We start from the raw sequence: 22,806 nt of genomic DNA, 5'->3' as shown, positions 1-22,806 counted from the left end.
TATATGATCACTTTCAGAGTAATAGTTGCTTTATAAAGTCAGGTAACGTCATCCTGTACTCAGTCTTTTAATGACAGTTTATTTCAATAGTGTCTTCTAGAATCAATTTAATTTCTAAATCTGATTTAATTGGGAGAAACTTGTGTTAAATTGGCTGTAACAGATTTTGAACTTGGCTTAAATGTGACTACATGTGTTTATTTGCTACCTTACAGCTAAATGCATTAAACATAATTATTCAAAGGAATTATTTAAAAGAATGCACCATTTACCATTATTTAAAACCTCTGAAGTTACAGCAATAGCTTGTACCTAGACACGATTAGATCCTCAGACAGATGTTATAAGAGAAAACAGCAGCAAAACCGCTGAGGCAGAAGAGTAGAAATATTGCTGTTAAAAGACAGAGCCACAACAGGAGAGCAAGCACAAAAACATCACCAAGTTACAATTTGTTCTTTTTCTTTTATCTTGTCTGTGACTACAATCAAGCTACTAAATTCCAGTTCTCTTCCTCAATCTACTATATGCAAAACAATCACTCTCAACGCTAGAAAACTTCTCCACAGAGAAGAAAATTGAGATATCAGCAACAGTTTATTAAGATTAAAAATGTATACAATAATATATTTTACAACAATTTCGAAGTTTTACAGCAATAGTATGTACAATCAGCACATATTCTATACCTGTTCTTTTGTGATTATTTATATTTAAAACATTTGCTTCCTTGAGCTAATTCATTTTTTGTCTTACAGTCTCTTATTCAATCATTGCGTAAGTTGATGCTTCAAAGATCAGGATGAAAATTTAGCAGGTGGAAATCCTTTTGCAAAGGATAGCTGTTTTCATCTAGCACGAAATGGCTTCTAATTTCCAATAAATAGGATGCTTCCATGTCTGCTAGCAGCGAATGACACACATCTGCTACTATCATGCTGTAGGTTATGTCCGAGGAGGGCACTGCGAAAGACACAACAATTCAATTTACTTAACTTTCTTAATACCACCTAACATTCAAGTTATACCTCCATGAAAGCTACACTGAATTACCAGAGGAATAAACCAGGATTCAAGTAACATAATATTTGGTTTTCATCTGTTTTTAAAAAAGCAGCATGCAAGACATGATTCAACAGTTGAGAGAAACACAACACTTGTGAGTCATGTACAAAATGAAGATGTACCAGTAAATGGAAGCCTGTCTGAAACAACACAGGGGCTGAGAGACTAGCCTGTTCAGCCTAGAGAAAAGAAGACTTAGAGGGGATCTGATCAATGTTTATAAAAAGTGTAGGAGGCAACTGGAAGAAGCCCAACTCTTTCAGTGGTGTATAGCGATAGGACGAGGATTAATGGCCAAAAGCTAGAACGTAGGAAGTTCCACACAAATATATGGAAGAACTTCCTTACAGTGAGGGTGACAGAGCACTGGAACAGGCTGCCCAGAGAGGCTGTGAACTCTCCTTCTTTGGAGATATGCAAGGCCTGTTTGGCTGCTCACCTGTGTGACCTATTGTAGGGAACCTGTCTTAGCAGGGAATTGGACCCAATCTCTAGAGGGACCTTCCAACCCCTGAAATTAAAATTAAACACTGCTCATAGTTATTTACATGACTAATGTATGGCAGCTATTTTTGAAAACTTAAGAGATTTTATTCTGCATATAAGAAATCCATTTAGTAGCCAAATACTTAGTTACATAACATATAATAGATACTCTCATAATCTCACTTATTACTGTTGCTACTCAACTCTGAACTTCAGAATTTTTCAGATAGCAACTGAAACATCCTCTTTAGGTCGCTTTTTCTCCCCTTTGTTTTTCAAGTCTCATATACCACGTGAATGTTCATCATACTCATCCAAAACAACAATCTCAGACATATCTTAACTGTCAATAAGTAAAAATTTTCCTTTTACTGAGAACTTCACTGCCTGTAGTGTTTGTACTACAAGTTCATTCACAGAACAGTACCTACTGATCTGTTCAGCCAGTCTGCAGGAATATTAAGGAAGATTTTTTCCATCAGCTCAGACACCACATGTATATTAATTTCAGATCCTCCATCTTCCACTGTCATCAAAGCAGGTCTAGGTACAAAAACAAAAGGCTCTTGAAAATTAGCTGCAGCATTTCATCTAGTTGAAGCAAAATTTGTGAATGAAAACAAAACAATGCAATACAATCCTCCAACATATCAAGAAGTAAAAAAATTCTATGCACGCATCTGTCAAATCTGTACAGCTAGAATATGAGCTTGGGATATACCCATGCTAAAATACCTTCTAAAGCTATCAAGTAAGCCTTACTTGGAGACAACTGCAGAAAGCCAGACTTTAGTAATCTCTTGTCTTTTCCTGAAAGAGGATGAGAACTGCACCAGATGACTTTTTGAAAACCAGAGAGCATAAACATGTAAAGATAAAATTAATCTGAAAATCTGATGCTTCTACTAAGGCTTGAATTTCATGTGTTGAGATTCAAGTAGACTGCAGGTAAAGCTTTTTCATTATCAAAACAAGAAACAATGCTCCTCCATTCTCCATTTAAGAAACCATTTTCTCAAGTCAAGTAAGCATACAAAGGGAACTGTAATAGCAGTGGGAAAGTTTATTCTTTCCACTTAACTTGGGGAACACTCATTACCCTTGTGTTCCCATCTTCTGTTTTGATAATATATTAGAGGCAAAAACCTAAATGTGCAAGCATAACCCCATCCAGACCTGGGAGAAATTCACCTAACGAGTACCACTTATCCTGATCTGAATAGAAAAAAGACAGTTGTCTCTATAGAAAAGGGAGATTGTTTAAAAAGGCAGTTTGTTTTTTCAAAGGAGTCTTTCACTCCAGTAAGACTCCCAAGTTATCTGAAGTCTTGTATAAGCAAAATACAGTGCATGAAAATTTACACATCCATGGGTTTTCTCTATGCATGCTTTTTTGCAGTTAAATGACAACAAAGGCACACACATTGAAGTACTTAAAGCTACAGCATTTCAAGAATCAATAACATTCCTTATTTAACTTTTTACACGTGACCAGTTGTGGAGCCTTATCAGTCTAGTCTATATAAAAAAACTAAAACTGTCAGAATCTGTTGGCAGCTTTGCGAGCACTTTGTCTCCCCACTGACACTTCCAATCACTAACACGAAATACCAAGGGAAATACTGAAAAAATCATTTCAATTTCAGTAAAATGTAACAGAAGTAAAACAACACTAGACTAATATATAGTCTTATTGTGCCATTACTGAAGAAACCAAATGCTTGGAAATACTTCCACGATTTACGTAAGCTGGCATAGTATTTCAAAGGAGGTGTCAGCATGGTGGTTATTAATATCAGATCCAAAGAGGAGATGGCCTTACAGATTAAGCTTGTATGACCATTTAGAAATCAAAACAAGAAAAGTTCCTTTTCTGGTATTTGTCAGTAGGTATTTCTAGTATTTATTGATCTTGTATTACTTTGCAGTGTCCCGATGTCAGTAAATCCCACTGTTGCCAACTGCATTGATTTCTGAGAGCACCAAGAAAGTTCTTGGGAGGCAATTTATTCACAAATACTAGTAACCCTTGATCATAATAGTAAAAACCTGTTCGTAAGTTTAGAATGACTTACAAAGAGATCATTGCCACCTACGGTGTGCTCCCACTGAATATTAACAAACTCACTAAAAATATGAAAGAATGAGAAGTAATTAATCTCCAATTGTCTGTTGCTATTAGCAAGTATCATTACATAAAGTGTAAAGCTTCGAAAGCCAAAGGCAAAGGTGGTCTAAGGATAGTAGGTAAGTTCTTAGATTGAAATTCTTCTTCCTTGTCTCTTAGTTTTCAGGATTTCTTCTAACTTTTCTTATTCATATCATCACAGCTCAGAAGGATTATGTAAGTACTTACACACTACACAGTACCTCAATAAAGATAAATGTTCAGCATTCCGTTCATACAATAATACAGACAAAAGAAAACCATTTGAGCATATATACACACATCTAAGCTTGCATCTTCAGCATCTAGAAAAAAAGCTTAATTAGATTCACAGTAAATGAACAAAACTGGGCTCCAACAGTTCAGTGGAAAAAGTTGGTGAGTTATAGCATTGGCACAGGGAATGACTACATTGACCTGCAGAAGTGGAACCATAGATCTAACACAACATAACTCTCTCAAGTATAAAGATCCTACCATACTATCTATTTAGTACCTTAAATACTTGTATTCTTAAAATAACCTTATATTAGGCTTATTAATTCCTACTCTTCCCTGAAGAAGCATGTCAAATTACAGACTGACCATTCAACATCAACGTGCATTCAAATGCTGCTAATCCAAACACTGGAAACCTGTTCTCATTTTTCTCTCCTTTTCACTAAAGAGGGCAAATTGATGTAATTCACATTCATCTTATGAAAGAGGTGAGGGAATCTCCTCAGTTACAAATGGAAATTTTGCACTTAATTCTCTCTCATCGGAAAAAAAGCAGCATATAATTTTGCTATGATGCTTAAATTTACTTTGGACTTTTGAAATGTAAGAGTGTAATAATAGTTGTATATACTGTATATGTATACTATGATGTTTTTACATCAACTGGATCGGTTTTGTTTCTTAAAGTAAGTATCCATCCTGCGTCACAGTGCCACCTACTGATAACTTCACATCCCTGCTCTTAAAGAATGCTACTGAAATCATTTGTTAGTACTATTTCCACCAGTTTAAAAATGTGGTTGTGTTCACACACTTTCAAACTTAGGCTGAAAGAAGAAGCACAAGGAGTTTTACTCTGGTCCTTAAGCTCCTCCTTCATCCTACCTCAATGAAACAGAACTGGATAAACCTTGTTACACAATATTCAAAAGGAAGTAAAAAGTTGCATTATGTATAGGTGGAATTCTTTGCTTAATACAGCAATTGATCTTTGAAAATTGCTTAGAAAACCAGACAAGACTAATCACGCCTTAAATACACAACTTATTACATAAGCAAGAACTTAAAGCAAAGAAAGTTGTAGTCCACTTCTCTAATAGAACATATTCTATTTTTTTCTTGCTTACCTGTAGAATATTTTTACTTTGTTGTATGGCAAACATCTAAAGCACTGCTTGTAGATCATGTTCTCATCTGCCTGTAGTTCCAAACCACATTTAGCACAACCTGAATACGTAATTATTGGCAGAGAAGCCAGAACACACTCCAGCGAAGTGTCAGCATGGAAGACGAGCTGCCTGTACTGACCAGTTGAAATAGTAAACTTCAGCTCTAAGACACGGGCTTTCACTTGAATCACTCCTATAGAAACAAAAATTTCAAACACAATTGCATTCAGTTTTGTAGGTAAAGCAAAAGGAATAGGTATAACTGATACAAAATCACTAGTAAGGCTTTATGAATTTTATTCATTAGAAGCACATTCTCATATTTGAGAGATTATTTCTGCAATGAAGAATTATTGTGCCTTAATACTAAATCTAAAAATTTACAGATGTATGTAGTTACTTCTTAGTTACTGCTGTAGTAAACGCCAACATTGAAAAGCCCGAATAAAGATCAAGAGAATGCAATTATTTGCAAAAAGAATTGGCAAAGTCCATCAGTAACAGCAAGCAATCAAGATTATTTTCCATCAGAAGAAAGTTGATGTTGGAACACAAGTTTTCTGATGAGATAGGCCAAACTGAAGAACATTATTCTGTGGTTAACAGAATATCTACTTTGAAAGTAAAAGAAACACAATCATTAGGAGAAGATTCAGTTGCTTCTTTAAGCGTGAATATGATGGTGATGATTTAGTGTAAGTAAGTACACAGAGTGAAATAGAAACATTCAAAAGACAAATGGAAAATTATTTCATAAAGATCTATAGATCTCTATGTATACCAGCAGATCGAATCTCATGTTATCTAAGTTCTAGATACAGGTTATGGATCCAGGAAAATACTACGACATAACAACATGACAAGTCCATGATCTGATGCATCAGATGCATTCACACAGTAGGTTGCTAACATCACCTACACATTCTAAATTTGGTTCTCAAAAGCAGGGTGGGTCAATAAAAGTGTAATATAAACAGCAACTAGAAGTAAAAACTAATTTGCCTCCATCCTGGTTCAGAGAGACACTAAAAAGCAGAGCTTTAACAACTTGCCTTCCACTGGTTTCATACGTACACTGGAGTTAAACACTGTGAAATTAATTTAATTTTGCTACTTCTAAGTGTTTAACACTAACTTATTTCTAAAGTTTTCAACAGCAGAAGCTCTTCTACTCTAGTTCCACAGAATCAATGAGTATTCCACAAACTCCTTTAGAGGCAAATCACATAATTACTATAGTTGGCGTGGGCAAGAAAAGGTAGTACTTCTCCATATGTTCCAAAGCTATTTGTGGTGTGGCACCACATGGCAATACTTCTTACCTCTGTGCTAACAGAATGAAAGCTGCATTCACAGTTTGACTAGACACCAAGCAGCAGCCTGCTGAACAAATTCAGGCTCTCAGAACTGTGTTAGCTTTAAAAAAAATAATTACTTGGAGAAACATAGCAGTAACATTTTATTTAGCTATGTACTACGCTACATGGACACTACAGTGCTAAGGACAACAACTTTACCTGAATATTTTTCCTCCAAATGTGCTGAGAGATTTGTCACTTTCATAAGGGATGCTTTGCTTTTCTGAAACTTTTCTTTAAATGCAATTGCTCTTTTGTCATCATCAAACAAACACTCACAGGATGACCATGGAGTTGAGTGCAGTTCAAAATCACCTGAGACAGAACTGTGCTGGACCAGAAGGTATTTAAAGTCCCACAAATGACCTGTAGAACAGAAAACACGTAAACAAGAGTTTAATTTTTATACCTTGGTTAATTTATAGGAAACAGAAGTTATGACTGAGTAACCTATGAGCTCTATTTCTTTTTTTTTCCTCTTCCTTTTGGAAGCATGGGGAAGGGAGGAAACAGCTGCATGGTGCTTAGCTGTCTATTAGGTCAAACAAAACCAGAAAGAATAGATTTGCTATAAATTATATTTAACAGTTTTTTGGGTCACAAAGATGATTTATTTGTGTGCATCCTGAGGAACTTTTCAGACAACACCAAGCTGAGTGTCCAAGAAGGAAGAGAAGCGATCCAAAGGGACCCAGACAAGTTAGAGAAGTGTCTTATGCTATGATAAAAGTACAGGTTGCAAGTCTAATCTGGTCTTTGAACTCAGCATTGCCGTCGTCTTTATACTTTGGGAACCATCTCTTACAAATGTTACCTATGACACACTACCTTTTGTTCTTGGAAGGCCGATCTATGGAGGAGACGAAGGATACTCTGTCTCCTCTACTTTTCCCTATCTCTTTCACCTTCTACCTTTCCTTAAGGCTACTTACAAAAGCTCTTCAGAACTTAGAACATCCTTGGAATGCTCACACTAGCAAGATCCTATTGCTGTCTCCTGTATTTCCTATTTTGTCTAAGGTTAAGCAACTAGTGAGAAATACCACCCAGAGATATGCCCTAAAGCAGGATGGTTATGGGTGGTAATGTTTGTGGAAGGACATGGGCAGGCATCTACTATGGTTGTCACCTCCAATGGTTTTAGACTTCACCCCTGAATAAGTGCAGAATCCTAGGTGACAGATAGAATGTTTCAAAAAATAAAGGTATGCTCCAATCCTGGCAATGCCAGAGAGTTACAGCTTTCCATACTGCGCTGGCATATGGGTTGTGCCTATCAAACAGTGGTCAAATGCTATTCAGCACCCTCAAAGGAAAGAGAATGCTTCTGGATCTGACTCAGTCCCTTTAAGTATCATAATATGACCCTTTTTCACTAAGCCAAACAAAATAATGACTGATTCATACATGCTTACTTGCACACGTTCTCATATCCCTGCATAAATACTTTCAGGTCAATATACAAAACATTGCTGCAATACTTCTGTACATTCCTCTTTAAATCATGAAGGTATTCCTACAACACTACAAAAAGAAATACATCACTTTTCATATTTGCCTTGAAAACTTGCTCAGCATTTTCTCCACCATCTTCAATGGGTTCAGCATTTTATCCCATGTTACTAACAGTCTCCTAAGAATGCTGGTACACAAAAATGCATTTAACGTTTTCAGTAACCTACATCTGAGAAGAGTAAAATATGAACTGAATGTGTGACGACTGTAGGCTGTTTTTTTTCCTATCATGAGATGGAAAACTTAACTTTTATTGTCAACAATTGTTAGATGCTTAGAAGAGGTAGACTTTTGCGCAATTCAAGCATATATGCAGCTGAAAAATTACAAGTCCCCATTCCTTGCTCTAGAAGACTGGGCTATCTACTCTGATAGTAACACGTGCCTCAGCTGTTCTATGACTAGCAGCAAGGATGGGATCACGCTCTTTCCTCGTGTAACCCACTCACACTATTAGCTGCTGCTGCATTGTGTATTCTTGTTCAGTATCGTGGGAGTTATCTTTCTGGCTGTCCTTCTTGGACCAAATGTTCATGGTTGCTCTATGATACATATTTGAACAGTTGAGAAAACATTCTTATCTTGAATTTCAGATATAATCTTTTAATCATTAAAACACCAACGACTAGATACCCAGAAATCTAGCTGGAGAATAAGACAAGTTTTACAGAGAAATATAAGTGCTCTAAAGTAGAGAGCTGCATCACCTGTTCTGCTTTTCTACTTGAAGCATTAGTGAACTATATAGTTTTGTGTCTTAGAAATTATTTGTGACATTTAGACAATTTTTTTTCAGTTCCAATATATAGTATTAAAAATACATTAGAAATTCTGTATTTAAAAAAGTAATATTCCAGCATACTAAATTGTACAGAATTTCTAAACATTTATCTAATAAATAGCACATATCTGTCCACAGCACAGTATGCACAAAGTAAAAGCCTTGTAGATTTCAAGTAGTAAAGTTCATTTGTGAATGCTTTAATTGGACCACCTTCTTCAAGTAGTCCGAGTGGGAGGTCCTGCAGTCATGTGATTTATTTAGGAGTATAAATTATTTCTAAACTCAGAAACGGGTAGAACATAGAATCCATATGTAAAAGTTCTCAAGTAATTTTCACTACAAAGTTGTTTAAGCTTTCTGGGTTTTATTTTGTACTATATGACAACTGACTTTAGTAAGGTATGCTCAACATCTCAAGTAATACAGTGTTTATTTCCTAAATGAATGATGAGAAATGCAAGTTTTGAGTAATCAATATAAAAGCCTAGATTCAGATATTACGAAGAACAATAATTGTCACAGTTAAAACACAGGCTATGCAATCCTGCAAGAAATGCTGTTGTCAGTTAATGGCTGGGCTAGATAGCAGGACTGCTGGGATATGAAACCTAATCCTGGTAAGGCAGAAAGCAGACAGCACAAATGAGAATTAGAAAAAACAGCAATTCATGCAAAAAGAGACAGCAATTGGAAGACTGAGCAAAACTAGCAGTTTACACCATTTTGTTTGGTTGGTTTCTTTTGATTTTATTTACAGTTAGGACAAACTAGGCTCCAGTGCATCCAGTAACTAGATTCAAATCTGTGAATATTCATGCCTTCTCAGTGTTGTAAAATAAGCACACTGATGCTGACAAGTTACTGATGGCATTACTTCCAAATAGATGAGAATTGTTAAAAATCTATTTCAAAATATTACCTTTTCAAGGAGACCTGAATAGAAAACATGACCAGTTGAACCTTTTGAAGCTGTTAATGACATCAGAGAAATCCTACAATAGCAACCTATAAAGGTTTTACCTTTTCTCCTCTGAAGTTGAGGGCACCAGGCAGCCCCTGCTCCCCACAGCACCATCTTGTAGTGTTGATCTCTGTTCTGTTCTACTGTTAGAATAATTTTTCTCTGGTAGCCTCCTCTGTAGCTATACACAGATTCTGGAAAGTTTGAAAATATATGACTTGTAATATAATAAAAAGCACGCTAACAAAAAAATAACATACCTCCATATTAAGATAAAACCATGCTACTATGCTTTGATTGCAACTCTAGGTAAATAAGAAAATGCCTACAATTTATTCAGGACAAAATGAAAACAGTTTGTGATTTCTTCAGCAAGATCAATCAGGTTTGAAGGAATGCATAAAGAATATTAATTTACCTTTATCTCTCACTCATCATCCTGACTGGTAAAAGTTGAAGGAAATTGTACTCAACCTCTCAGCAACAGACTGCCATAATTGGAAACTGAAGTTAATGCAGTTTCCGTGGAATATACTAAAGGAACAACTCAACAGATTTTTATAATTCTTTACAATCACGTACAACACAAATTAATATAGACAGTACATATGAACTGGAAATAAAGATTTTTACAGATCCTTACCTAGGGGTAATGCCTGTAAGTTTCAGTTTCACACTAAACTACAATTATTTTTATGAATTGAATCTCTGAACAAGAACTCTTGCTTTAAGTATGCCTAATCAAAGATACATACAATAATATAATAGGAGATTTCTATCTTCAAAAATCTCAACTTATAATGAGTAAAGGTGATACTGGCAATTCAGTTGACAAAATGAATGTGTTTGTCTCCTTTCTACTCATACAAGCACTCACACAAGATGACAGTGCAACGTGATCAAATCAAGGTGAAAATCATTATATTTAGCACTGAGAAACAGCTGTACAGTAAAGAAGTCAATTAGAGCAGATAAGCATGCAAAAGAGGGGGAATTCCTTTTCCAGCAGTTAAAAAATAATGTCAAAACACTGCATAAAAGTACACTGCAGAAGACGACCCTGATTCAGTTTGGTTTTGCTCATTTAGCCCCCCAGACTGATTCCAACTGTGCAAAATCGAGAAAGAACTGTTATTTTCTCCTTGCAAGAACTCTAAAAGGCATCACTTATTTCAGCTGCAGTAAGTGTAAGAAGCTCATGCAGCCTTGTGAGCATTTCTATGATTCTATACTAAGTGCTAATGTATGGCCTGATTACAAAACAATGGAAGCAAATTATCAATTTTAACATGGAAAACGGCTTCAGTAAAAGGAATTCCAAAATATCTGCATTCTCTATTAGAAAGGAGTGTGACTGCTTGAAAGGCACTAGAACAGGCAGCTCAGAGAAGCTGTGGATGCCCAATTCCTGGAGATGTTCAAGAAGAGGTCAGATGGGGCCCCGGACAACCTGATCTAGAGGTTGGCATTGCTGCAGTTAGAACTATGTAACTATATGTCATTAAGAATCTTTCTAATCCAAACCATTCCATGGTTCTATAATTCCATAAAAAGCAATAGTGCATTAAACACATGAACTGGTGACAAAGGTCATTTGGGAGTCCTCACAATACACAGGAAACTCAAATTTCCAGAACAAATCATCTTAATGAGGTTGCTTCCTGCTCTGTTTGCATGAAGGAAACACAAGTACTGCTGTGAGACATCTTAATAGGTTCGTAATGGAAAGCCAGTGTTGAAAATTATAGAGCACTTGCACAGACACACATGTAAGTACAATAAAAAATACTGCAGATATGTAAGAAATGAGAAATGTAATGCTTAGCTTTAAAATCTACACTAACAAGGATAAAAACAAATGTTCTGAATAAAGCTCTAAAAAGGAGCACAGTTCCATTATAAAGAAAAGATAAAATTCTACAATAATTAAAATAAGTAATTCCTTATGTATTTCTGGAAACCATATAATTTACAGTCTAATCATAAGCATACCTCTGGTGGCATGAGGCACACATAGAAGGCAGATAGAAAGCAAGGTTTGAATTAGTGAAGCCTGACTGTCCCACATGTTGCTTTAATAAACAAGCCATTTTTCTCAAGCAGTAGCCTACAACAACAGTACACCTCTGAGTTTCAAGAGCCATTAAAACTAATTTATATTCTTTCAACGTAGATAAAGTATCTATGTCTTTTCAGCATTCCTACTATACATTCCTTTGTGAAAACAAATCAACCATTCAGTGAGCAGGAACACAACGTCAGTGCCCACCACATGCATGCTTCTCATGCAGATCTGCATGCTACTGATCAGCTAGCGTGAAATAACCTCACACAGCAGCTGATTTCAGTCATTTTCTTCCTGTTTAGTTCAACGAGTAGGTCTGCACAAAAGTTTTATTTGTGAATTCTATCAAAAACTTGAGTATGGAATAGGGAACAACCCACCATAGGTAAAATGTAAATAGCAATTTTACAAGGCAATTCTGAAGTTCTGAAATTTGAAGTCTAGAGCATGAACTTACCCGTTAATATGGCAATGCTGATAATTTTTAAGATTGAGTGAACCAATGTGTTTGGCTGAAGCTGATTGAGCTGAACATACTGAACGCTGTCCAGTCTCTGAACTTGCCTTCGTGGAATGTCTCCAAAGTGAGGAAATTCTGATGATACATACGCCAATAAGCCACGGAGAACATCACCATTCACTACAGGGTAAACTTATATAAAAACAACCAAAGTTAGAGGGTGTATGGGAACTGTTGGATCACAGCCTGAACCTCTGATTGACCACCTGAGGCGAGCGCTGAGTCAGCTGCAGGGGCACAGGTGAATGCAATTTCACCTGAGTGACTGGAAGGGGTGGAGCCTGGCTGCACCCCTCCTCCTAGAACCCATTTAAGGGCTGACTCCCAAGGAGGAAGGATCTCTAGCTGGAGATCACCCCTTTTGGAGCCCTTCTATAAGCCCAGGACATGGGTCTTTATTTTATTACTCCTTTGTAAACGTGATAATCTCCCTGGTCCTACACCTGTATACCTTACAATCTGTATACGTGTTTGCCATACAAGGGACTTTTTTTTTTGAGCCTAGCAGTTAAAAAAAAAAATCTATCAACTGTGCATATTTACACTAACAAAACTAAATCTGTTCTGGGAATTCTAAGGCAGGAAATCCTTGTGATGCTCAATACTTAATTCAAAATTAAACTGTACTTTATCTGCCCCCTCTTGAAAACATCCCAACATTAACTATAGTTACAGTATTCTAAGTTACATGAATAATAAGAGGTTACACAAATAATAAGAGAGCCCTGGTATTGTAACTTAGTGAGAACAGCTTTTCTTGACCATTTACCCTGAAGCTATCTCAAATAGGTAAGAGTAACCAGTGTCAGGAAGGCAACTTCATGGGGATGCTTGTGTTATCTTTTCACTTTTCCCCAGAGCTCCACAACTCAGGTATCTTTGAAGTTCTTATGCTTAATAGCCTGTAAATAATTTTCCCTGATCTTCTCACTTTCTTAAGCCTTACAAGGTCCTGGTGAACTTACCTACAGTGTTTTATACTTTCCAGCTGCCTGCATTTCTATTTTAACTTACATATGAGGCATTGCCAATAACATGCACTACTTTAAACTGATATTTTAACACAGTTTTATGAAGGAAACTTGTGTACTATTATCTTACATTCTTCTGGATTGAGAGCTGAGTAGTTCCCCAGATTCAGTAACTGACTGGTAAATGTAGACTGCAGCATTATTTCTCCATACCAGTTATTCTCATACATCACGATATCTGTAAGAAAAAAGTAACCTTATTAATTCATGTGCAAACTGTATTGAGGGACCATACTTATTTTCTTGGCTATGGAACCAAAAGTCTTGAGGTTGGCTCCATATCAGATTTTTAATTTTGACTCCTCTCTCTTTTTAGCTCGCTATTCTTTCAGAGATATGTCATCTGTTACATCCTCTTTGTTCTCAACTTGTTTGCCTGCCCTTTCCTTCTCTCCCTGCCTCGTTTTAGTTCATTGCTAAGGACACATTGCATCTTTAATGTATAAGACACCTATGGCTGACATTTATATATGCAAGGGACTTGCCAAAAAATGTGGGAAATGCACACAACTCAATTAAGTCATTCAAACAGTTAGGAAATGTTCCCCTTACACAGACAAACAGAAGGAACTTCCATGATTCAGATATATGTAACACACACTAACATCTACTACTATTCTCCATGGAACGTTGACAGGAAAGCTGCATGAAAGGTGAAACTACTGTACACTGCATGAGAAGATCACGACAAGCTATACAGCTACTTCAGTCTCTTAAACTGCCTAACCAACAATTTGCATAATAGAGAAAAAATTACAAGAATAAACTACAATATGTCACCAAAGGGAACAATATTACAGAAGAGATACTCAGCTGACAATAGAGCAAACTGCTAAATTTATTTGACTGCAAGATGTCAGGAAGCTGCCAAAGCTCTAACAACTCCCACACTTTCAGGAGTGTGGAAGTGAGAACTTCAGAGAGATAACTTTGAAGTACAGTGATTTTTTTTTTTCAAATCTACCAATATCACTTCAAAAGACTAAATCAAATTTGCTCATTAACTTGGCATTATCCTTCATATAAAATATTTAATAGCCCAATAGCAAGCATTGTATAAGCAAAATTTCTAAGTTAGTACAATGCAACATTTCTGGCAAAGAATAGTACCAAGGTTACCTGGAAACACTTCTGATGAACTTTGGAGTAAGGAAGTCTAAGCAGAAAACAAAGCCCACCTTATCTCCAATTGCTTTAAAATAACTACCACTGCAGTATAAGTGCTTACTTTAAGAACTCTTCTTAAGAAAAAGATGTAGGCATCTTTAAGGTATCACTGACGCATTCAAACAAAAATACTTCTATATGTCCTTTTTTTGCATTTTTGCAAAAACTGAATGTTTAGATAGCTATCAAATTCTAATCAACTCCAGTCCTAAATTAGATGCAATAGTGTTTTATTTCCTTGTATTCTCTTAACAAGGATTTAGCTCCTGTTATGTATTAACGAGTATTAAGTATTCATCAGTACCCATCTTCATAAGCTGTAGAGAAGTCCAAAAATCAAATAACTAGTACATCTGGTTTGTAACAGCACTTTCACCTTAAAAGGCCAACACGTTATGCTGTCAGGATGACTACAATCATTCAAACTGATATTGAGTGATATGAGTGATACAAGTGAGGTAAGAAAAACCAACAGATGTTTAGCCATAATTTTCCAAGTTACTAATTACACTCTGGTCTACTTCTAACAGGCATATGGGATCCATATTTAAAAACAAGCCAAAGCCACTTCTCACCTGTAAGTAATGCGACATCTCCAGGAAACACAGTGAGTGACCAAAACGCAGCACCGCGCCACAGCACCACCTTTCTCTTAGTTTCTGACTGATCAGTAACTACAATTGTTGCTACAGGAACTTTACAGGAAGATTTGGGTCTGGTCTTCATCTGTATTTCTTTGATAAGACATGGGTGTACTACTGCAACCAAAACATTGTACTTCTGATCTTTGCAGCAGCAGTCCTTAAGTGGTGATAGTAGCTTCCCTTGAGGCTTCAGCTCCATCCTCTCTTGATCCACTGTCATTCCAGAACCGGGTGGAGAAGAATTCAACTTAGCTCTCTTTGATGTAAGCTGCCTTTTAAGCGTTGTGTTAAAAATATGAAAAAGATCTTCAGACTTGCGGGCTCTTTTATAAGAGCTCTTACGAGAGCTTTCTACTTGAGAGCACAGTATTCCTGAGCTCAATGGTTCAATACGAATTTCATTTATGAATTGCCCAGCAGGAACACTACGTTCATCAGACTCCCCTGCATTTTCATTAGTGCTTTCTTCTCTTCTTGTATCTTCAAAGCCAATGTTTTCCTCATCACAATCAGAACTGAAAAGTTCAGGAGAACTTGTATACTCTTGCTTATGCTCATTTTCAGCCAAACTGAGGCATCTTCCAGTATCAGATTCCAAGTGGTAGTCATCACATTGCCTTTCCTCATGCTTACTCCATCTTTCTGTCTCCAATAGTTCTACAGCTCTTTTCTGCATCTCATTCTGGTTCTTAAAGTGATTCTGTGCAAAAGCAGCTATCTGACTTGAAGTCATTATACTACGAAATTCAGTATCAGTCGACACCACAAAATCTGGACAGTCACTTAATTCTCCATTTGGTTTTGAGTCTTGATTTTGGGGGAAAAACATCTTCAGATATTGACTTAAATGTTCATGGTGATCATTTCTGCGATCTGATTCAACACCTCGTTCCATAGACCTTAGGTGTATGCTGATCTGCTTTGTACTACCAACCAGATCAGAAATGTCAGAGTCCCTGATTTCTAAGTGACTGGCTTTTCTTTCAGTGAGGTCTGAACTACTGCCACGTGATTGTTCATCCTGTCTACCTGATTTCACAAGTTTCTGAGGAAGGCAATCTGCAGCCTCATCTGTGTTGGCACATATGCGCCTATCTTTGGATATTTGAAAATCAGAATAAACTAAACTGCTTGTCTTTTTGGATGTGGTAGCACAAGTTACTACCACAGGTACAAAAGATTTCAAACATCCCTTTTCTATCATTAATCTCTTCTGTTCAGACTGCTGAGAGCTGTTATCATTCGTGGGAACTGCTGTGACTACAGAGCTTCCTGCCTGAAACACTAAATGGTCAGTACCTTTGTTTTCTTTAGAAAAAAGACTATGTATATCATAGGAACAGCGGAATTCTTTCCACTTTTCAACAGCAGATACTGAACTATTTTGCTCCAGCTGGCTTGGAATACAGGGTGCTCCAACAAAAATATGAATTTGAGGTCTTTCTGACATTTTTTTTTCCTTTAAATGGTGTGGTTTACATAGTAACTACAATACTAAATGCATTGCCAAAAATTATATTCAAACTTTTCCTTATTTTAAGGTATATAAACTTCAAAGGAATATTTTATCATTGATAGAAAATATCATTTAGAGCCTATACAATTAAATGCATAATAAAAAAAATGGAAGTTATTTACTTGACACAGTAAGTAAAGAATACCAATTCATTTCTCATTCTGATACTTGGAAACATGGCAGATGTAGACTTGTAGTGAAGATCAGAATGTACTGAATAGATCCTAACAAAGTTTTCAGGAATCAAATTCTATTAGTAGTTTACTCATGATCTGAGCAGGCTTGTGTTCAGATATCATAAACATTAAAATTATAAATATAATAAAAATAGAGCTACTGACTGTTAGTTTAGAGGAATTTGGTAGTAATACATTATTTTACACAGCTATAAATTAACAAACCCTATTTAGCAGAAAACACACTACATTAGGTAAACAAATATTTTAAGGCCAGGTCTCAGGACATTATCAATAACTTTATAAATATTTAATAAAAACAAAGTAGTCACAGTGTAGATTGAGCAAATGATTTAGAAGTTGATTTGATTCATATTTTTTATCATGCTGTCCAAGTTCCCAGCTTTTCCAGCTTGTTAAAAAAAAAAATCAGCTTGCACACTAAAAAAGATACTTTTTTCCCCTTAAAATATCTGCTAAACTATCATTTTTAAATACTCAGATACAGCTAAAAGCATTTCGTGCATCAAAATGCAGGCACCTAACTACAAGTTTTAAGTTTTAGCAGCAATGTTTATAAGAGCTGTTGTAGCAGAAATTCTGTGGAGGTAGGAAACAGAGCAGCAGTTGAGAAATTCAGGAACTAATCCAGCTGCAAAAAGAAGAAACAACATTAAAACAGACACAGCAATCAAAAATACAAAGGTTGCTCTGAAAGTAATGCCTCCTACTTACTTCCACAGAAAGTACAACAGATACAAAGAGCACAACAACACTATTTGATAGCTGAGAATTTATTCTATGAAGCATTATTTCTCAACATAATCACCACCATTAGCTGTGCATTTTCACCAGCAATCAGCAAGAGCCTGCACACTGTCCTCACAAATACCTGCACCAGCAGAGGTAACTGACTGTAATCACTGCTGAAATGTAGCATCCACCACCTCACTGTGCTCACATCTGCTGTTTGGTCTCCATAAATGTCCAGCAAGCATCAATGAATGCCAGTGGGTGTCATTATAGCTGCATGGCGGAATTCAATTCCGCACCTTTGTTTCATCTGCACTTCTATGTCAGGCACCATTCTGTCAGACTGCCCTTCTGCTGCCATCTGTCACACAGCAACAAAATATAACGGAGTATTGGTGGGAAGGTTCAACCTCTACTGTCATACCAACATCCTCCTCTGGTGTCATGAGCCAAGATAAAATAGGAGGCATTACTTTCGGAGCTGCCCGTGTAGTAGCACATTTCAGTTAGCACTTATTAACTGCCATTTTCTTAACAATCCACTAGGGGTCGATAAATCTGCACATTCAAATGATCATAGTAACAAAAAGTAACACCCAGAAGTCTAAATTCAGGTGTACTAGAGATGCAACTGAGGAAACAACATATAACCAATGAAATTAGATAGAACACAGCATGTAACAGAAAAAAAGCTACAACACACAGCAAATGATATTGCAGTTTTAAGCTCAGTTGTAAAATAACACTTAAACTGGAGCATGGTATAATTACCGCTCAAAGGAACACAACTTTTAAAGGACGATTATTGTATGTGTGAAAGCTGTATATTACATAAATATGACATGATAATATACTAATAAGCAAAAAGAATTACCGGTTCAACATAGAAAATAATGGATCAGGTAAGAAAGGAAAGAAAGTCAGATGAGGTGCTCAGGGACAATAGCAGTAGGTTGTTAGAGGTAGGGTAGCATGGTTAGGATGCAGTTGGACTTCATGATCTTGCAGGTCTTTTCCAACCTGAGCTATTCTGTGATTCTATGACACTGAGGCTGAATCCTTAAACAAGTTAAGAGATAGGTAAGACAAAAAGCCCTCTAGTTCACAACATAAAATAATTTCAAGAACAGACCCACTACAACAAACGGAACTTGATACTCCTACTTTATGTGAACTTGAGAACTGTAATCTGACTGGAAAGGTTGAATTCTTTCCTCCATTTCAAATTTTATTAAGGCTACCAGCAGCCTTTTTTATTTTTTATTTTTAATTATGCCAGTATCAGTCACTACAGATGGGTATCCTTTCAAAGCAAGCGCCCTATAATGTAATGTTAGGTCTTCTAGTAAGAAGGAACAGCTGAATGAGATGTTCAAATGAATTACAAAGGTCTCTTCTACATGTGTGCTATAATACAAGAGCACTTAAGTTCTGACACTGATCTGTGCTATTTCTAAAGTATTTAGCAGAGATCGGCAAGATAATATCAATGGGTTTTGTGAGGAACAGTTCTTTCATTTCAAGTAACTTTTACAAGCACTGAATGCTAACCTGCCACAGGTGCTCCAGTCTTACTGTCCTTGCTTGTCCTTTTCACCTGCAAGAGATTTCAGAGGCTTTTCTTAATTCCATGAGAAAATCTCAACCATTTGTACATCAAACCTTAAGTTAACTCTGTGCTCCAGTAAAGCACCCCTTTTCTATATTCTCAGAGTAGGCCTAAAAAATGCTCAGAAGAGCTCTTAAGAAAATAAAAAATGGTGTTCAATAGCACTGTCAAGAGCCCAACAACATCAGTCTTCGATAACTTCTGGGGACACTGGAGGGCAGTTTGGTTGCTGAGGAGAGGTAAGACATTTAGAGGCTAGTTTATAAGGCTGGAGTTGCATGAGTTTTCAGTGTCTGAATTAGATACAAAGCTGGCGTAATTGTTTTTATAAAAGCCTAGTTACTATTACAAGGCATCCTTTCCTTTCAGACTCCCCTTCCCTAGACTGAACAAACCAAAGGACATCAGCCACTCCCCCATGTGTCTTGCCTTCACCATCTTAACTGAAATAACACTATATAAGCACTGAAATAACAGCTACAATAGTTTTATGTACCTCCTATAATGTGGCACCAAGCCTTCACAGTGAGGCCACACAGCACAGCAAGACAATTCCTCCCCTCACCCAGTGGCAGTGCTGAGCCTGATGCACCCCAGGCTATGGTTGGCCCTCTGGGCTTCCAAGGCACACTGCTGGCTCATGTTCAACTTGCTGTTACCAGAACCCTCAGATTCCTTTCTGCAGAACAGCTCTCCAGCCTCTTGTTCCACACTTCAACTTTTTTTCCCCCCTGTCACCTTTACAGTTATGTTGTGTGAAAAGTAAAGTTTTCTTTAACTTTCCATTTCCAAAATTTCTCAAAACTTTTTTCTCAATTCATGCATTTTTGTAAGACATTACATCAAAACAATTGAATCTTGCTACTACTTAGCAAATTTCTGCTTCATTGATATCTTCAACACCTTGATCTTTGATTTGTCTTAGGATCTTCAGAGCTTAGAAATGGTTGGTCTCCACTTTGTCCATGGCAGAGGGTTCAAAACTAGATGATCTTTAGAGTGCCTTCCTATCCAAGCCACTCTATAATTCTAGGGTATTTCCCAGCTCACCTAATGAGCCCACTAGCAAATGACCTTGTTTGGCAATTTGAGTGACTTGTTAGATCAAAATCACCAGCTACAGTGTCAATAATAGACAGTGTTTGTAATCACTTTTGTCATGAAATAAAATAATACTTTTAAATAGTTTGGGCAAATTCCCTGTAGGTAAGATTGTTTAAAGAATCATTACTATGCTATCTTTAGAACAATATTAGTAATTATTTAATGAATTCTGCCACCAAAGTTCTCTGCCTTGCTTTAGAGAGAAAGAAGAATTACTATTAATCTTCAAAAAAAACTGCAGAAAATGGTCAGTCTAACCATATTACAGACACACTACTATCACAAAATAAGTGTTTGCTTTTAAAATTGTGTCTTTAAGTGATCTGACAGGCTGATGGAGCTGGGCTTGTTGAGCCTAGAGAAAAGAAGGCTGCGGGGTGACCTCATTGCAGCCTTTCAGTACCTGAAGGGAGCCTACAAACAGGAGGGGAGTCAACTCTTTGAAAGGGCAGATAACAGCAGGACAAGGGGAAATGCTTTTAAGTTGAAGGAGGGAAGATTGAGGTTGGATGTCAGGGGGAAGTTCTTCACTATGAGAGTGGTGAAGTGCTGGAACAGCTGCCCAGAGAGGCTGTGGTTGCCCCGTCCATCCCTGGACGTGTTCAAGGCCAGGTTGGATGAGGCCCTGGGCAGCCTAGGCTGGTATGAAATGTGGAGGTTGGTGGCCCTGTGGTAGGGGGGTTGGAGATTTGTGATCCTTGAGGTCCCTCCCAACCCAGGCCATTCTGTGTGTGATTCTGTGTGAAATCTGTGGATAGAAAAGGGTTAACTACAAAGATAACAGGAGGTAAAGCTCATAAAGACAACCAAAACCTGAATGCACGTATCCATTATACCTGTTAATTATTACACCATTTCTTAATTTGTGAAAAGGTGCTTTATCTTTAGAGCCAATAAAAGCCTACCTTTTTATCTCTGAAATGGTCAGAGTCTGATTGACGGGTCAATGATCTTTTAAAAACTGTTACTACATCAGCAAGTTTCACATTTGCAAGACACTGCAACTAAACATTAGTACGCTTACTGCAAGAAATACATCATGGTACACAATATTTCCTCCAACGTACACAGCAAGATGGGAATTTTTAAAATTAACAGTTTTTAAAATGCAGAACTACATTACTACAGATGAACAAACCTTTAGTGATTTGCTATACATAGGACAAATGTCTAAATTTGCTTGAAAATTCCACTTCTGATAGAGATACTCCAGGAAAACTTTTGTGAAGCTAAATAAATGCCCCCCAAACTACCTTAAAAATTGCTTTTAATCCCTATTTTACTCTTCATTAAGGGTATCCACTCACTACGATTATCACTTAAGCATTAGGCCAAGGTAATTTAGAGGGAGCATGACAGATTCAGCTGCTCATCAGTTGTGATGAAAGACAGTCCTAGGCATAAATTCCTCTTTTTCAAAATAATATGCAAATAAGATGACATCGAGGCTTTATTGCTCTACGCACTGAAAGCAAACTGAGGAAGTTCTACCTCTAGGTAACAATTTCTTTGTCTTTTACACAGTATGGCTTCAAGCAATAAATAAAGTTACGGAGACAGTGACGTATCAGAAGATAAAGAATTAAAGCAATATCATGGAAACATGCATCTGTTCCCTTCTCAAATTCTTCTTGAGATATAACTGTGGAGTGCACTCTTTTAACTTGAAGTTCTGATGTTGTTTGATGCTGAATATCTTAACCAGCATGTAGCTCATAACCTGATTCCTACAATATGAAAAATCCATTGGCCATTACCTGTTGAAAAGCCAGCTATTTAGAGAATACATCTAAGTAGAATATTTTAAAATCTTAAATGTGAGCTTTTTTTTTTTTACCTCTCTCTCATCTGCATGGTTGATTCTACACTCCTATCTGCAGTTAGGCGACAGCGTCACTGACCTAACAGAAAAACAACTCTTAATAGCCATCTTCAGAGTATTCACTTACAGTTCAATTCATTCTATAATTTCTTTTCTTGAATAAAGTTATCCTGTATGACTGTTGAGTAGAAAATCTACTAAGATATTCACCAGACAAAGGAAAAATGGATGCAGAATGCTAACTATATCACAGGCAACACTTCCACCACCTTTACTATGAAGCTCAAGTCTTACTCCAAAATTTGAATGTCTTTTAAAAAGACAGGTACTGTAGCTGTACAACAATAACCTTGAAAAACTGAACTAGCTGCATGCAATGTAGTGACAGTTTCACACATTTTCACATTCTGAACACAGCAATGCTGGGATAAAGATATGAACACACAATATATCTGTGTACAACTTGGGCAAGAAAAGAAAAAAGCTCAAATTGAAAAAATTTCTCTTAATCTGCAATTAAGATGTTTTCTCTAAGTGTTTGGATTGTATATAGGTATTTATTCAACAGCTGCATCAGATATGAATATAAAAATATTTTTTGTAACCAAATGATGCAAAAATCTGACAACTCAAACATAACACATTTTCAGTTCAGTCATTGAGATAATCCTCCTT

The 22,806-nt window shown here is 36.7% G+C and overlaps 1 protein-coding gene across 12 annotated transcripts in view; it reads right to left on the bottom strand.

Moving 5' to 3' along the window:
- Positions 1–578: 578 nt before the first annotated feature.
- The window catches only part of FAM35A (family with sequence similarity 35 member A), a 40,140-nt gene continuing 17,912 nt past the window's right edge, over positions 579–22,806 (bottom strand). For 7 of the 12 annotated variants that reach the window (XM_046943249.1, XM_046943245.1, XM_046943246.1 and 4 more), the window contains 9 exons: positions 19,148–19,193; positions 15,083–17,495; positions 13,411–13,518; positions 12,247–12,441; positions 9,784–9,918; positions 6,624–6,830; positions 5,065–5,299; positions 1,979–2,094; positions 579–963 (listed from right to left, as the gene is read on the bottom strand). In XM_046943249.1, the coding sequence (XP_046799205.1) occupies positions 791–963; positions 1,979–2,094; positions 5,065–5,299; positions 6,624–6,830; positions 9,784–9,918; positions 12,247–12,441; positions 13,411–13,518; positions 15,083–16,601 (2,688 nt within the window). In that variant the 5' untranslated portion in view covers positions 16,602–17,495; positions 19,148–19,193 and the 3' untranslated portion in view covers positions 579–790. Of the gene's footprint in view, positions 964–1,978; positions 2,095–5,064; positions 5,300–6,623; positions 6,831–9,783; positions 9,919–12,246; positions 12,442–13,410; positions 13,519–15,082; positions 17,496–19,147; positions 19,938–22,806 lie in introns of those variants that run through there. The other 5 variants (XM_040702932.2, XM_040702936.2, XM_040702935.2 and 2 more) reach the window with 4 other exon arrangements.

This window comes from Gallus gallus, chromosome 6, assembly GCF_016699485.2.
Source record: "Gallus gallus isolate bGalGal1 chromosome 6, bGalGal1.mat.broiler.GRCg7b, whole genome shotgun sequence".
Taxonomy (NCBI): domain Eukaryota; kingdom Metazoa; phylum Chordata; class Aves; order Galliformes; family Phasianidae; genus Gallus; species Gallus gallus.
This window is presented reverse-complemented; position numbering and strand designations above follow the sequence as displayed.